Raw genomic sequence first — 17,214 nt, 5'->3', positions numbered from 1 at the left:
TGTGTGTGTGTGTGTGTGTGTGTGTGTGTGTGTGTGTGTGTGTGTGTGTGTGTGTGTATTAGGATTACAGTACAGTTGTATTTGCTGTATCACATGTGTGTGTGTGTGTGTGTGTGTGTGTATGTGTGGCGATAATCTGCAGCAGAAACATCCTACAGCCCCTGAACACATCAACATCTTTTGACCACCAGTTTCTCAGCTCGGGGTCGTGACCTCAGCAGGTTTAATGTTCACACTGTTCCTCCGTCACGTCCCGCTGAAGCTCCGCCGTCATTAACCAGAGCAGAGCTGCAACATCACAACGTCTCTATTCATGTGTCCTCCATTCAAATATGCAAATGAGATCAATAAGATATGTAAATGAGATGAATAACAGATTAAAATGTGAGAGCTCAGTTCTGTTAGAAACATCCAGTCTCCTCTCAGACACTGTTTACATCAGCTGATCTGAGGAGAGGAAGTGAGCATTCACAGAGCAGCAGGGCATGCTGGGAGCTGGAGGAAGAGGCCATCTGTCAGTCCGTCCTGCCAGTCCTCCACCTCACCTGAAGGCTTCTCACATCTCCAGTTTGTTCTGTCCAGTATGTACTAGACCAGGTGTCAGCAACCTGCGTCTCTTCAGCTCCTCTCCAGTGGCTCTCTGTGGATTTATAAAAATATAAATGAACAACTGTTCTTTGTTTACATTTTCATTTTTATTGATCATTGTTGTAGGTCTATGGTACGACGGTACGACGGTACGACGGAGTATTAGGGCCACATTGAGGAAAAAAATAAAGCTGAGATTTAGAGAATAAAGTAATAATATTATAAAGTAGGAATTTTATGTGTTATTTTCTTTTTTCTCGTAAAGTTATGACTTTATTCTCGTAATCTCAGATGTTTTCCCTCAATGTGGTCCTAATACTCCGTAGTACATTGTCTCTTTGGCCCTCACTGCATTAGACTGATATTCTATATACTGAGACTATAAACTGTTACCTTCATCACGATGATCACATGTTTTGCGGCTCCAGACAGATTTTTCTTTTTTTGCCTAAAATGTCTCTTTCCATAGTAAAGGTTGCTGACCCCTGACCCCTGAGCCCTGCAGCCTGTAGAGGGCGCTAACATTGTTAATGTCGCAGTAAAACGTGGATGTTTGTGTGTTTCAGTATCTGCATGAGAACGGCGTCGTGCATCGTGACCTCAAACCAGAGAACCTCCTGTACGCCGACCTGTCGCTGGACGCTCCGCTGAAGATCGGTAACGAACCCACAACCACCTCCACCCTCTGACACCACTTCAGACCCCCCCACCCCCTGTTAGTAACCATGGTGACGTGTTTAATGGGCGGAGCGTTAAGTGGAGGCAGAATTACTCTCTGAACACGTTAGGTAACGCTGGCTAGCAAGTATTGTTGTCTTCCTGCTCTCCTCCCGGTGAAGTCGTCTCCACCGACACCACCACTTTCCTGTAGTTCTTTAGTTCAGAGACTCTCCTCCACTGCTTCACCCCTCATTCCACTTTAAATAGAAACAGGAAACAGCAGAAACACCTCCAGTAACAGCTTCTTATCGGCCAACAGTGAGTCATGTTCTCTTGATTCAGTTCTAATGAAGAAACCTCTTCTCTCCCTTCTCTCCCTTCTCTCTCTTCTCTCTCTTCTCTCCCTTCTCTCTCTTCTCTCTCTTCTCTCCCTTCTCTCCCTTCTCTCCCTTCTCTCCCTTCTCTCCCTTCTCTCTCTTCTCTCCCTTCTCTCCCTTCTCTCCCTTCTCTCCCTTCTCTCTCTTCGCTCTCTTCTCTCCCTTCTCTCCCTCTCCTTCTCTCCCTTCTCTCTCTTCTCTCTCTTCTCTCCCTTCTCTCCCTTCTCTCTCTTCTCTCCCTTCTCTCTCTTCTCTCCCTTCTCTCTCTTCTCTCCCTTCTCTCTCTTCTCTCTTTCTCTCCCTTCTCTCTCTCTCTCCTTCTCTCCTTTCTCTCTCTTCTCTCCCATCTCTCTCCTCTCCTTTCTCTCCTTTCTCTCTCTTCTCTCCCTTCTCTCCCTTCTCTCTCTTCTCTCCCTTCTCTCCCTTCTCTCTCTTTCTCTCTCTCTCTTCTCTCTCTCTCTCTCTTCTCTCTCTTCTCTCTCTTCTCTCTTCTCTCTCTTCTCTCCTTTCTCTCTCTTCTCTCCCTTCTCTCTCCTCTCCTTTCTCTCCCTTCTCTCTCTTCTCTCCCTTCTCTCCTTTCTCTCTCTTCTCTCCCTTCTCTCCTTTCTCTCTCTTCTCTCTTTTCTCTCTTCTCTCCCTTCTCTCTCTTCTCTCTCTTCTCTCCCTTCTCTCTCTACTCTCCCTTCTCTCCCTTCTCTCTCTTCTCTCCCTTCTCTCCCTTCTCTCTCTTCTCTCTCTTCTCTCCCTTCTCTCCCTTCTCTCTCTTCTCTCCCTTCTCTCCCTTCTCTCCCTTCTCTCGCTTCTCTCTCTTCTCTCTCCTTCTCTCCCTTCTCTCCCTTCTCTCCCTTCTCTCCCTTCTCTCCCTTCTCTCTCTTCGCTCTCTTCTCTCCCTTCTCTCCCTTCTCTCTCTTCTCTCCCTTCTCTCCCTTCTCTCTCTTCTCTCCCTTCTCTCCTTTCTCTCCCTTCTCTCCCTTCTCTCCTTTCTCTCTCTTCTCTCCCTTCTCTCTCTTCTCTCTCTTCTCTCCCCTTCTCTCCCTTCTCTCCTTTCTCTCCCTTCTCCCTTCTCTCCCTTCTCTCTCTTCTCTCCCTTCTCTCCCTTCTCTCCCTTCTCTCCTTTCTCTCCCTTCTCTCCCTTCTCTCCCTTCTCTCCTTTCTCTCCCTTCTCTCCCTTCTCTCCTTTCTCTCCCTTCTCTCCCTTCTCTCCCTTCTCTCCTTTCTCTCCCTTCTCTCCTTTCTCTCCCTTCTCTCCCTTCTCTCCTTTCTCTCCCTTCTCTCCCTTCTCTCCCTTCTCTCCCTTCTCTCTCTTCTCTCTCTTCTCTCCCTTCTCTCCCTTCTCTCTCTTCTCTCCCTTCTCTCTCTTCTCTCCCTTCTCTCCTTTCTCTCTCTTCTCTCCCTTCTCTCCCTTCTCTCCCTTCTCTCCTTTCTCTCTCTTCTCTCTCTTCTCTCCCTTCTCTCCCTTCTCTCCCTTCTCTCCCTTCTCTCCCTTCTCTCTCTTCTCTCCCTTCTCTCCTTTCTCTCCCTTCTCTCCCTTCTCTCCTTTCTCTCCCTTCTCTCCCTTCTCTCCCTTCTCTCCCTTCTCTCCTTTCTCTCCCTTCTCTCCCTTCTCTCCCTTCTCTCCCTTCTCTCTCTTCTCTCCCTTCTCTCTCTTCTTCTCTTCTCTCCCTCTCTCTCTTCTCTCTTTCTCTCTCTTCTCTCCCTTCTCTCTCTTCTCTCTCTTCTCTCCCTTCTCTCCCTTCTCTCCTTTCTCTCTCTTCTCTCCCTTCTCTCCCTTCTCTCCCTTCTCTCCTTTCTCTCCCTTCTCTCCCTTCTCTCTCTTCTCTCTCTTCTCTCCCTTCTCTCCCTTCTCTCTCTTCTCTCCTTTCTCTCTCTTCTCTCTCTTCTCTCCTTTCTCTCTCTTCTCTCCCTTCTCTCTCCTCTCCTTTCTCTCCCTTCTCTCTCTTCTCTCCCTTCTCTCCTTTCTCTCTCTTCTCTCCCTTCTCTCCTTTCTCTCCCTTCTCTCCCTTCTCTCTCTTCTCTCTCTTCTCTCCCTTCTCTCCCTTCTCTCTCTTCTCTCCCTTCTCTCCCTTCTCTCCCTTCTCTCTCTTCTCTCCCTTCTCTCTTCGCTCTCTTCTCTCCCTTCTCTCCCTTCTCTCCCTTCTCTCTCTTCTCTCCCTTCTCTCCCTTCTCTCCCTTCTCTCCCTTCTCTCCTTCTCTCTCTTCGCTCTCTTCTCTCCCTTCTCTCCCTTCTCTCTCTTCTCTCCCTTCTCTCCCTTCTCTCTCTTCTCTCCCTTCTCTCCTTTCTCTCCCTTCTCTCCCTTCTCTCTCTTCTCTCTCTTCTCTCCCTTCTCTCCCTTCTCTCCTTTCTCTCCCTTCTCTCCTTTCTCTCCCTTCTCTCCTTCTCTCCCTTCTCTCCCTTCTCTCTCTTCTCTCCCTTCTCTCCTTTCTCTCCCTTCTCTCCCTTCTCTCCTTTCTCTCCCTTCTCTCCTTTCTCTCCCTTCTCTCCCTTCTCTCTCTTCTCTCCCTTCTCTCCCTTCTCTCTCTTTCTCTCCCTTCTCTCTCTTCTCTCCCTTCTCTCTCTTCTCTCTCTCTCTCCCTTCTCTCTCTTCTCTCCCTTCTCTCTCTTCTCTCTTTCTCTCCCTTCTCTCTCTTCTCTCCCTTCTCTCCTTTCTCTCTCTTCTCTCCCTTCTCTCTCCTCTCCTTTCTCTCCCTTCTCTCTCTTCTCTCCCTTCTCTCCCTTCTCTCTCTTCTCTCCTTTCTCTCCCTTCTCTCCCTTCTCTCCCTTCTCTCCCTTCTCTCTCTTCTCTCTCTTCTCTCCCTTCTCTCCCTTCTCTCCTTTCTCTCTCTTCTCTCCCTTCTCTCCCTTCTCTCTCTTCTCTCCTTTCTTTCCCTTCTCTCCCTTCTCTCCTTTCTCTCCCTTCTCTCCCTTCTCTCCCTTCTCTCTCTTCTCTCCCTTCTCTCCCTTCTCTCTCTTCTCTCCCTTCTCTCTCTTCTCTCCCTTCTCTCTCTTCTCTCCCTTCTCTCTCTTCTCTCTTTCTCTCCCTTCTCTCTCTTCTCTCCCATCTCTCTCCTCTCCTTTCTCTCCTTTCTCTCTCTTCTCTCCCTTCTCTCCCTTCTCTCTCTTCTCTCCCTTCTCTCCCTTCTCTCTCTTCTCTCTCTTCTCTCCCTTCTCTCTTCTCTCCCTTCTCTCTCTTCTCTCTCTTCTCTCCCTTCTCTCCCTTCTCTCCTTTCTCTCCCTTCTCTCTCTTCTCTCCCTTCTCTCCTTTCTCTCTCTTCTCTCCCTTCTCTCTCCTCTCCTTTCTCTCCCTTCTCTCTCTTCTCTCCCTTCTCTCCTTTCTCTCTTCTCTCCCTTCTCTCCCTTCTCTCCTTTCTCTCCCTTCTCTCTCTTCTCTCCCTTCTCTCCCTTCTCTCTCTTCTCTCCCTTCTCTCCTTTCTCTCTCTTCTCTCCCTTCTCTCTCTTCTCTCCCTTCTCTCCCTTCTCTCCTTTCTCTCTCTTCTCTCCCTTCTCTCTCTTCTCTCCCTTCTCTCCTTTCTCTCCCTTCTCTCTCTTCTCTCCTTTCTCTCCCTTCTCTCTCTTCTCTCCCTTCTCTCCTTTCTCTCCCTTCTCTCCTTTCTCTCCCTTCTCTCCTTTCTCTCCCTTCTCTCTCTTCTCTCCCTTCTCTCCTTTCTCTCTCCTCTCCCTTCTCTCCTTTCTCTCCCTTCTCTCCTTTCTCTCCCTTCTCTCTCTTCTCTCCCTTCTCTCTCTTCTCTCCCTTCTCTCCCTTCTCTCCTTTCTCTCTCTTTCTCTTCTCTCCCTTCTCTCCTTTCTCTCTCTTCTCTCCCTTCTCTCTCTTCTCTCTCCTCTCCTTTCTCTCCCTTCTCTCTCTTCTCTCCCTTCTCTCCTTTCTCTCTCTTCTCTCCCTTCTCTCCTTTCTCTCCTTTCTCTCTCCTTCTCTCTCTTCTCTCCCTTCTCTCTCTTCTCTCCCTTCTCTCCTTTCTCTCTCTTCTCTCCCTTCTCTCTCTTCTCTCCCTTCTCTCCCTTCTCTCCTTTCTCTCCCTTCTCTCTCTTCTCTCCCTTCTCTCCCTTCTCTCTCTTCTCTCCCTTCTCTCCTTTCTCTCTCTTCTCTCCTTTCTCTCCCTTCTCTCTCTTCTCTCTTTTCTCTCTTCTCTCTCTTCTCTCTCTTCTCTCTCTTCTCTCCCTTCTCTCCCTTCTCTCTCTTCTCTCTTTTCTCCCTTCTCTCCCTTCTCTCCCTTCTCTCCCTTCTCTCTCTTCTCTCTTTTCTCCCTTCTCTCTTTTCTCCCTTCTCTCCCTTCTCTCTCTTCTCTCCCTTCTCTCTCTTCTCTCTCAGCCGACTTTGGTCTGTCGAAAATCATCGATGACCAGGTGACCATGAAGACCGTCTGTGGTACACCGGGCTACTGTGGTGAGTTTATCACCCCCACTACACCGGGCCAAGATTATCACCCCCACTACACCGTGACCAGCTCTACCGGCAGTACTTACTGGTGTAGTACGAGTACATGGTGTAGTAGTAGAGGTACACAGTGTAGTAACAGTAGTAGTAGTAGAAGGTGTAGTAGTAGTGGTGCATATTGTACCAGTAGTACAAGGTGTAGTATCAGTAGTAGAAGGTGTAGTACCAGTAGTATTACAAGGTGTAGTATCAGTAGTAGATGGTGTAGTACCAGTAGTAGTACAAGGCGTAGTATCAGTAGTAGATGGTGTGGTAGCAGTAGTAGAAGGTGTAGTATCAGTAGTAGTACAAGGTGTAGTATCAGTAGTAGATGGTGTAGTACCAGTAGTAGTACAAGGCGTAGTATCAGTAGTAGATGGTGTGGTAGCAGTAGTACAAGGTGTAGTACCAGTAGTAGTACAAGGTGTAGTATCAGTAGTAGTACGAGGTGTAGTACCAGTAGTAGTACAAGGTGTAGTATCAATAGTAGTACGAGGTGTAGTATCAGTAGTAGATGGTGTGGTAGTAGTAGTACAAGGTGTAGTATCAGTAGTAGAAGGTGTAGTACCAGTAGTAGTACAAGGTGTAGTATCAGTAGTAGTACAAGGTGTAGTATCAGTAGTATATCGTGTAGTACCAGCAGTAGAAGCTGTAGTAGTAGTAGTAGAAGGTGTAGTAGTAGTAGAAGGTGTAGTAGTAGTAGAAGGTGTAGTAGTAGTGGTGCGTATTGTACCAGCAGTAGAAGGTGTACTACCAGTAGTAGTACAAGGTGTAGTATCAGTAGTAGAAGGTGTAGTACCAGTAGTATATCGTGTAGTACCAGCAGTAGAAGTTGTAGTACCAGCAGTAGATGGTATGATATCAGTTGTAGTTGTGTTTAATGACCTGCGTTGCTGTCCGGCGGCAGCTGCAGTGATGCGTTCACAGTGATGCGTTCACTGCAGCTGCCGCTCTGTGGGATTTGACACTACTCTCCGTTAGAGCTTCTTTCGGCCATCTGGCGGCTAACCGGCTCCTCTTCCTGCAGCTCCAGAGATCCTGCGGGGAAACGCTTACGGCCCCGAGGTGGACATGTGGTCGGTGGGCGTCATCCTCTACATCCTGTGAGTCCGTTCACACCTCCCTACCAGCATGACACACACACAATGACCTGATCCGGTACTGACTCACTCCGTCAGTCTGGACTTCACATCTCAGTTTTATGGTCGTCCGTCTGTCTCATAACAGCGATGACATCATGTGAAACGCTGCTTCCTGTTGATCTGTTTTCCTCCATTAACTGTTAATGGAGCCTCTAAATGGGTCTGATGTTAAAGAGAGTCCATAAAGACACACCGCTCTGCTCCACCAGACCACATGCTGTTGAAATGGGATAGAATCGTGACATTTTGAAGGTTATTCACTAAGTGACTGATCTGAAAACAAGACAAAAGTCTGCTAATGTTTATTTGTCTCAGTGTGTGAGTCAGAGTGCTCGTCGTGAGTTAGTGTCAGCCGTCTTGTGAACCTGAACCATTAACGGTGTTCTGTTCCTCAGACTCTGTGGGTTCGAGCCCTTCTTCGACCCGCGGGGGGATCAGTACATGTACAGTCGGATCCTCAACTGCGACTACGAGTTTGTGTCTCCGTGGTGGGACGACGTCTCCCTCAACGCCAAGGATCTGGTGAGTTCCTCCTCCGCACATCCGGACAGGAAGTACTTTAAACTCAACACATGTTGTTCACTCAATCCACCTATAGAGCCCTTTATATAGCCTCCGTCAGTAACCATGGTGACGGGTTAGTAGCCACACTGAGTGCTACCTGGAGAGGACTCCCTGCTGGACAGGCGGTCTGAACTCAGTCCTGATCCTGTTTATCTGTCCCCAGGTCAGTAAGCTGATCGTCCTCAACCCTCACAAGCGCCTCAGCGTCCGGGAGGCCCTGCAGCACCCGTGGGTGCTCGGCAAGGCCGCCCGCTTCTCCCACATGGACACCGCCCAGAGGAAACTACAGGAGTTCAACGCTCGCCGCAAACTTAAAGTGAGGATCTGAGTGTTGACCGCTGAGTGAGAAACAGCCCAGAGTTAGAAGGGTTAATCCATCATCCACCTCTTCACACGTTCATCCTGTACGTTCATGTAAAGACTCGTTTATTCATCATTCCTCCGTCCACGAAGCGTCAGCAGAAATGATGACGAGCTAACTGTATGTTTCAGCTGAAGATTGATGGCTTCAGTCAGACTACTAGTGGACGGTAGGCTTTAGTTCAGTTTAGGGAAAAGATCGTGTTTCGGCTTAAAATGACTAACAAAATAAGAAAAGTGAAAGTTAAGGTTGTGAACACAAAGACGGGATGTGAACCCATCCTCCTGGGCCGGTCTCCTGGGTCGGTCTCGTGGGTCGGTCTCCTGGGTGAAGGTAGCTTACTGTGTTCAGTGTTGACTTTAGAGACGTCAGACGTTCCTGGAGACGACTTTAAGTAGAGTTTCTATCTGCGGAACGCTGACGTCTGAAGGAGGAAACGGTTTTATATAATAAAAGTGTGAATGTGTCGACAGGCTGCCATGAAGGCCGTCGTGGCGACCAGTCGGATGCACGAGGGTTCGAGGCGTCGCACCGACAGCTGTGAGATGCCGGGCTCGGGGGGTTCCAGGCAGAGCAGCATGCAGCAGGACCCGCCTCCTCCGTCAACAAGCCCCGCCCCCGCAGACGACGAAGCCCCGTCCCCAGGTCAGCCGCCGCCGCCGCACGAAGACGAATCAAAGCCCGCCGACCAAAGTGCCCTCAGCCCCTCCCCTCCACGCAGCCCCAAACCACCCGGCTCCGATGTCACGCCCACAGGCTCCGCCCCCATCAGACCGCCGCTGCGGGCCGACGGACTACGACAGGCGTCCATCGTCCCCAAAACCATACCGGTCCAGCCGCGACTGCCGCAGAAGAGCTACTCCATGATAGAGCCCGCCGCCTCCAGGGTCGAGGCCACGCCCACGTTGGCCACGCCTCCGAGTCCCAACAGCCTCAGCAACGGCTTCACGCCGGGGGCGGAGCCCGCCAGTAAGACCGCTCACTGCCAGTGATCAGCTGACAAACAGAGCGGAGACGCTTCGGTTTCTCACGGCCACTAAAACATCGAGGTTCATCTGTCCGTCTTTACAAACATCTGCAGTCATTTTAGCATCCGGAGCTAACGTTTACCATTAACCTCCATGTCTGTAGCTCTGCGGCTACGCTAACATGCTAACGGCTACGTGCTAACCGAGGCCGTTCGGTGTCGGTGCAGCCGGACGGTTGTTCTGGTTTCACTGCTGGAGGATTCAGGACATGAAAAACTAAAAGCATCTGTTCCACATCTGGACCGACGAGGGAATAAACTCTGCTCCTGTTGCCGTGGTAACAACAACAACTAAACACAAAATGAAAGGGTGTGTCTCTCGCGGTGTTTGGTGGCTCTTCTTACCACGGTAACCGTAGTAACAGATGAATCAGCATGTTTGAGACCAAAATGAAAGCGTTGCATCGGACTCACCTAATCTGGATCTGGATCAGTTCTGATGACGTCCGATCACATTCACACCTGGTGGTCAAGGATGATTACAAGACGTAGGAGACGACGACGGGACGTAGGAGACGACGACGGGACGTAGGAGACGACGACGGGACGAAGGAGACGACGACGGGACGTAGGAGACGACGACGGGACCTAGGAGACGACGGGACGTAGGACACGACGGCGGGACGTAGGAGACGACGGCGGGACGTAGGAGACGACGACGGGACGTAGGAGACGACGACGGGACGTAGGAGACGACGACGGGACCTAGGAGACGACGACGGGACCTAGGAGACGACGACGGGATGTAGGAGACGACGACGGGACCTAGGAGACGACGGGACGTAGGAGACGACGACGGGACGTAGGAGACGACGACGGGACGTAGGAGACGACGACGGGACCTAGGAGACGACGGGACGTAGGAGACGACGACGGGACGTAGGAGACGACGACGGGACGTAGGAGACGACGACGGGACGTAGGAGACGACGACGGGACGTAGGAGACGACGACTGGACGTAGGACACGACGACGGGACATAGAACACGACGACGGGACGTAGGAAACGAAGACGGGACGTAGGAAACGAAGACGGGACGTAGGAAACGACAACGGGACGTAGGAGACGACGACGGGACGTAAGAGACGACGACGGGACGTAGGTGACGACGACGGGACGTAGGAGACGACGACGGGACGTACCAGACGACGACGGGACGTACCAGACGACGACGGGACGTAGGTGACAATGACTGGACGTGGGTGACTACAACAAGACATATGACAACAGCACGTATGACAACAGGACATAGGTGACGACAGGACGGGACGATGACGGGACGTAGGTGATGATGGGACCTAGGAGACGACGACGGGACGTGGGTGACTACAACAGGACGTAAGACAACAGGACGTAGGGGACGACGACGGGCCGTAGGTGATGACAGGACGTAGGTGACGACGTCGGGACGTAGGTGACGATGACTGGACGTGGGTGACTACAACAGGACGTATGACAACAGGACGTAGGGGACGATGATGGGACAATGACGGGACGTAGGTGATAACAGGACAGGACGACGACGGGACGTAGGTGATGATGATGGGACAATGACGGGACGTAGGTGATGATGATGGGACAATGACGGGACGTAGGTGCCACGTCTCCTCCAATCAGGAAGTGAGTCCAGATGAGGGCTTCGGATTGGTCCGTCCACAGAGACGAGCTTCATTTTGGTCCCAAACTTCCAGTTTAACTCTGAGAACAGACCTGAGATCAGTTTGGTCGCTAGTTTACCGTCACTGATGGTGAGATGTTCAGATGGAGTCAGGATGGGGTTAGCCTAGCTTAGCATAAAGACTGGAAACGGGGAGCTGTGATTCTTAAATTTCAGAGTGTTCCTGAACATCTCACTGTCAAACGTTCTGATTTGGGACAAACGGAGACTCTTCTACTTCTTCTTCTTCTTCTTCTTCTTCTTCTTCTTCCTCTTCTTGTTCTTCTTCCTCTTCTTCTTCTTCTTCTACTTCTTATTCTTCTTCTTCCTCTTCTTCTTCAGAAAGTGACTTTTCCTCGGCCTCAGGACGGAGTTGATTGATTGTATTTTATGAAACTTTATTGAACACGTCTGCGTGGAGGAGAGCGAGAGCAGCTTCTTCTTCTTCTTCCTCCTCCTCCTCTTCCTCCTCTTCCTCAGTGTGGCAGCATGTGTTGAGGCTTCAGACGAACTCCGTTTGAAGAGTTTTTTTAACCCTTTCTACTCTTTACCGTTGACTCCCGCTGTGAGTAGGTAGATCCGGTGTGTAGTTCAGTGACGTGTTGTGTTTGTGAGCTTCTAGTAAAACGCAGTGTTGTTTACACTTTTATCAGCATTGACGATGATGATGATGATGATGATGATGATGATGATCACCTGTACATAGTTTGATTCAGATGATGACGGATGTCTCCACCGCTCCACCAGAGACACAGTCAATGTTCAGACCCCCCAAAATACCAGAATTTGACCTTTGACCTTGAATCCAACCTGATCTGATAGCACACGCTCTACCTCTCTCTGTACGGGGGCTTCCACAGTTATACACAAATGATGCCGACGTCTCCGCAGGCGACCTGATGCCTCAACGTACGGTGGCCCAGACGGACCAAACATCTGGTTCAGGTCACAGATCTATCCAGAGAAGGAAACCAGAGTATTTATACTACTATACTGTAGTGAGCCGAGGTATTTACACATAAAACATACACAGAATTAAGAGGTGCTATTTCCTGCATTTCTAATTTTACCCCCGTTTCATATCTCAGATCTCAGCCGTCAGAAAACTACAAAGTGAGAACAGGAAGTGTGTTTCTATCGGCGTGTTAACGGATCAATAGGAGTGATTCTGTTCTGTCTGAGCCACCGTATGAGACCCTGAACACATCCGTCCCTGAAGGGCTCATCTCTTTAAACAGGAACCAAACCTACAAAACCTCTGGAGCCCTGAAAACATCTGGTTTATGTTGTTAGCAGTACTGAAAACATCTGGTTTATGTTGTTAGCAGTACTGAAAACATCTGGTTTATGTTGTTAGAAGTACTGAAAACATCTGGTTTATGTTGTTAGCAGTACTGAAAACATCTGGTTTATGTTGTTAGAAGTACTGAAAACATCTGGTTTATGTTGTTAGCAGTACTGAAAACATCTGGTTTATGTTGTTAGAAGTACTGAAAACATCTGGTTTATGTTGTTAGAAGTACTGAAAACATCTGGTTTATGTTGTTAGAAGTACTGAAAACATCTGCTTTATGTTGTCAGAAGTACTGAAAACATCTGGTTTATGTTGTTAGAAGTACTGAAAACATCTGGTTTATGTTGTTAGAAGTACTGAAAACATCTGGTTTATGTTGTTAGAAGTACTGAAAACATCTGCTTTATGTTGTTAGAAGTACTGAAAACATCTGGTTTATGTTGTTAGAAGTACTGAAAATACTCCACTACAAAAAAGTAAAAGTCCTGCACTCAAAATGTTACTGAAGTAAAAGAACACCCGCCTCCCCTCTCTGATGCTTCCTGACTAAACAAGCAGCTCTCTGATTGGTCCATTCGACTGTCAGTCAAAGGAGGCGTCTCCTGAACCGGGTCAAAGGTCAGACTCTGGGCTGGAGTTTGGTTCCTCTTTAAATAATCTGGTAAAAACAAGAACACACGTCTTCTGTTACACCTGTCCACAGCGCTCACCTGTCCACCTGTCTGCAGGTAAACACCTGTCCACAGGTGTTCTACCTGTCCACAGGTGTTTTACCTGTTTACATGTGTTCTACCTGTGCTTTACCTGTCCACAGGTGTTCTACCTGTCCACAGGTGTTTTACCTGTCCACAGGTGTTTTACCTGTCCACAGGTGTTCTACCTGTGCTTTACCTGTCCACAGGTGTTCTACCTGTCCACAGGTGTTTTACCTGTCCACAGGTGTTCTACCTGTGCTTTACCTGTCCACAGTTGTTCTACCTGTCCACAGGTGTGTATAACTTCTTGCCAAATGGAGCTCACTGGCTGAGTAGCGGTCCTGGTAGACAGCATGTACTCTGTATATTTGATTTACATCTATACTCTTATTATGTTATTAATATGATATTAATCTGGGCTCTGAGGGGCCGTCGGGGGGGCGGAGGTGGGCGGGGCTAAACTGTAAACGGTGTTTGTTTTGTGTTTGCTGAGTGAACTCGTACCTCTTTTATTTTGAAGGATGACATATAACGGTATCTCTGCATGTATTATTTATTTCTGTTGATCATATCAGATTAAAAACTCTGAATCCTGCAGAAGGTCAGTCTGAACCAGCTGACCCGAGGTCACCTGAGGTCACCTGAGGTCAGTCTGAACCAGCTGACCTGAGGTCACCTGAGGTCACCGGAGGTCAGTCTGAACCAGCTGACCTGAGGTCACCTGAGGTCACCGGAGGTCAGTCTGAACCAGCTGACCTGAGGTCAGTCTGACGGACACTGAGAGAGGATTCACATCATGTACAGTAAAGATAGTTGATAGAATCAGTCTTCTGTTCTTCTTCCTGCTGGAGCTTCTGATCATAAAACTCTCTGATATCACAACAAGTTTTATTTGATTCATTCAACGGCTCAACTTTACTTCCTGTTTTATTTCTCATCATGATGGTTTAAATTCACTAACTGATGTTTTTGTTTGCAGGTAGTACCTGAGCAGGTAGTGAACAGAGTACCTGAGCAGGTAGTGAACAGAGTACCTGAGCAGGTAGTGAACAGAGTACCTGAGCAGGTAGTGATCAGAGTACCTGAGCAGGTAGTGAACAGAGTACCTGAGCAGGTAGTGATCAGAGTACCTGAGCAGGTAGTGATCAGAGTACCTGAGCAGGTAGTATACAGAGTACCTGAGCAGGTAGTGATCAGAGTACCTGAGCAGGTAGTGATCAGAGTACCTGAGCAGGTAGTATACAGAGTACCTGAGCAGGTAGTGAACAGAGTACCTGAGCAGGTAGTATACAGAGTACCTGAGCAGGTAGTATACAGAGTACCTGAGCAGGTAGTGAACAGAATACCTGAGCAGGTAGTGAACAGAGTACCTGAGCAGGTAGTGAACAGAGTACCTGAGCAGGTAGTATACAGAGTATCTGAGCAGGTAGTATACAGAGTACCTGAGCAGGTAGTGAACAGAGTATCTGAGCAGGTAGTATACAGAGTACCTGAGCAGGTAGTATACAGAGTACCTGAGCAGGTAGTGATCAGAGTACCTGAGCAGGTAGTGAACAGAGTACCTGAGCAGGTAGTGAACAGAGTACCTGAGCAGGTAGTGATCAGAGTACCTGAGCAGGTAGTGAACAGAGTACCTGAGCAGGTAGTATACAGAGTACCTGAGCAGGTAGTGATCAGAGTACCTGAGCAGGTAGTGATCAGAGTACCTGAGCAGGTAGTGAACAGAGTACCTGAGCAGGTAGTATACAGAGTACCTGAGCAGGTAGTGATCAGAGTACCTGAGCAGGTAGTGATCAGAGTACCTGAGCAGGTAGTGAACAGAGTACCTGAGCAGGTAGTGATCAGAGTACCTGAGCAGGTAGTGAACAGAGTACCTGAGCAGGTAGTATACAGAGTACCTGAGCAGGTAGTGATCAGAGTACCTGAGCAGGTAGTGAACAGAGTACCTGAGCAGGTAGTGATCAGAGTACCTGAGCAGGTAGTGATCAGAGTACCTGAGCAGGTAGTGAACAGAGTACCTGAGCAGGTAGTGATCAGAGTACCTGAGCAGGTAGTGATCAGAGTACCTGAGCAGGTAGTGATCAGAGTACCTGAGCAGGTATATGAAGACATATTTCAGTACTTTAAACTGTCCGTCTGTCCACAGCCGGGTGTTCGTGTCCAATCTGGGACTCGAACCTGTGACCTCTGAGTCTCTATCAGTCCTGTGAGCAGAGTTTCTGTCTGTAGACTCGTCCCTCCTGGATGGTCCCACACCAGTATGTGGATCTGGACCTCCAGTCTGCCGCTGGCACCTCCCACACCGAGGTGGCGCTGTAGGCTCCGCCCCCTTCGGACCTCTTCCGTGACACGTCTGATGATGTCACCGCCGCCGTGTCATCGACCCACCACAGGACGTCCTGCAGAGGTGAGTTCAGTCCAGTGAGGACGCAGACCAACAGGTGAGGAGATCCTGGATCCAGAGAGAACGGCAAGGACGACAAGATCTGAACAGACGGACCAGAACCTGCAGACAGACGTGGACAAAATAATAAGAACAACCTCTGTATGAACTGACTGTCAACATTTCTTATTGGAAAGTCAATCAAACCGCCAAAAAGACTCTCAAAACAACCTCAAAGACACTCAAAACAACCTCAAAGACACTCAAAACAACCACAAAGACACTCAAAACAACCACAAAGAGACGCAATAAACTACAAAGAAATGAAAAACTACTTTAAAGAGGGTTTTTTTTGCAAAAAAAACGACAAAGAAAGCAAAACAACCACGAGACAAATCAATGGAAAAAACTACAAAGAAACTCCAAGAGATGCAAAACGACTTCAAAGAGACACTAAACAACTCCAAAGAGACGTAAAACAACTCCAAAGAGACGTAAACAACTCCAGAGAGACATAAAACAACTCCAATGAGATGTAAAACAACTCCAGAGAGACGTAAAACAACTCCAAAGAGACGTAAAACCACTCCAGAGAGACGTAAAACAACTCCAAAGAGAGGTAAAACAACTCCAAAGAGACGTAAAACAACTCCAGAGAGAGGTAAAACAACTCCAATGAGATGTAAAACAACTCCAGAGAGACGTAAAACAACTCCAAAGAGAGGTAAAACAACTCCAATGAGATGTAAAACAACTCCAGAGAGACGTAAAACAACTCCAAAGAGAGGTAAAACAACTCCAATGAGATGTAAAACAACTCCAAAGAGACGTAAAACAACTCCAGAGAGACGTAAAACAACTCCAAAGAGAGGTAAAACAACTCCAATGAGATGTAAAACAACTCCAAAGAGACGTAAAACAACTCCAAAGAGACGTAAAACAACTCCAAAGAGACGTAAAACAACTCCAATGAGATGTAAAACAACTCCAAAGAGACGTAAAACAACTCCAATGAGATGTAAAACAACTCCAAAGAGATGTAAAACAACTCCAAAGAGACGTAAAACAACTCCAGAGACGTAAAACAACTCCAAAGAGAGGTAAAACAACTCCAATGAGATGTAAAACAACTCCAAAGAGACGTAAAACAACTCCAAAGAGAGGTAAAACAACTCCAAAGAGAGGTAAAACAACTCCAAAGAGACGTAAAACAACTCCAAAGAGATGTAAAACAACTCCAAAGAGACGTAAAACAACTCCAAAGAGAGGTAAAACAACTCCAATGAGATGTAAAACAACTCCAAAGAGACGTAAAACAACTCCAAAGAGAGGTAAAACAACTCCAATGAGATGTAAAACAACTCCAAAGAGACGTAAAACAACTCCAAAGAGACGTAAAACAACTCCAAAGAGACGTAAAACAACTCCAATGAGATGTAAAACAACTCCAAAGAGACGTAAAACAACTCCAAAGAGACGTAAAACAACTCCAAAGAGACGTAAAACAACTCCAATGAGATGTAAAACAACTCCAAAGAGACGTAAAACAACTCCAATGAGATGTAAAACAACTCCAAAGAGATGTAAAACAACTCCAAAGAGACGTAAAACAACTCCAGAGACGTAAAACAACTCCAAAGAGAGGTAAAACAACTCCAATGAGATGTAAAACAACTCCAAAGAGACGTAAAACAACTCCAAAGAGAGGTAAAACAACTCCAAAGAGAGGTAAAACAACTCCAAAGAGACGTAAAACAACTCCAAAGAGATGTAAAACAACTCCAAAGAGACGTAAAACAACTCCAAAGAGAGGTAAAACAACTCCAATGAGATGTAAAACAACTCCAAAGAGACGTAAAACAACTCCAAAGAGAGGTAAAACAACTCCAATGAGATGTAAAACAACTCCAAAGAGACGTAAAACAACTCCAAAGAGACGTAAAACAACTCCAAAGAGACGTAAAACAACTCCAATGAGATGTAAAACAACTCCAAAGAGACGTAAACAACTCCAAAGAGACGTAAAACAACTCCAATGAGATGTAAAACAACTCCA

General features: G+C 47.9%; 1 protein-coding gene across 6 annotated transcripts in view; it reads left to right on the top strand.

Annotated features, from left to right (window-relative positions):
- LOC141767311 (calcium/calmodulin-dependent protein kinase type IV-like) overlaps positions 1-13,546 on the top strand; it is a 41,064-nt gene extending 27,518 nt beyond the window's left edge. The window contains exons 7-14 of one of the 6 annotated variants that reach the window (XM_074634481.1): positions 1,155-1,245; positions 5,930-6,004; positions 7,062-7,137; positions 7,572-7,698; positions 7,904-8,056; positions 8,575-10,629; positions 10,725-12,845; positions 12,982-13,546. In XM_074634481.1, coding sequence (XP_074490582.1) covers positions 1,155-1,245; positions 5,930-6,004; positions 7,062-7,137; positions 7,572-7,698; positions 7,904-8,056; positions 8,575-9,093 — 1,041 coding nt within the window. In that variant the 3' untranslated portion in view covers positions 9,094-10,629; positions 10,725-12,845; positions 12,982-13,546. Of the gene's footprint in view, positions 1-1,154; positions 1,246-5,929; positions 6,005-7,061; positions 7,138-7,571; positions 7,699-7,903; positions 8,057-8,574; positions 10,630-10,724 lie in introns of all 6 variants that reach the window. The other 5 variants (XM_074634479.1, XM_074634484.1, XM_074634482.1 and 2 more) reach the window with 5 other exon arrangements.
- Positions 13,547-17,214: the final 3,668 nt, after the last annotated feature.

The sequence above is a fragment of the Sebastes fasciatus genome, chromosome 5 (assembly GCF_043250625.1).
Source record: "Sebastes fasciatus isolate fSebFas1 chromosome 5, fSebFas1.pri, whole genome shotgun sequence".
Taxonomy (NCBI): Eukaryota; Metazoa; Chordata; class Actinopteri; order Perciformes; family Sebastidae; genus Sebastes; species Sebastes fasciatus.
This window is presented reverse-complemented; position numbering and strand designations above follow the sequence as displayed.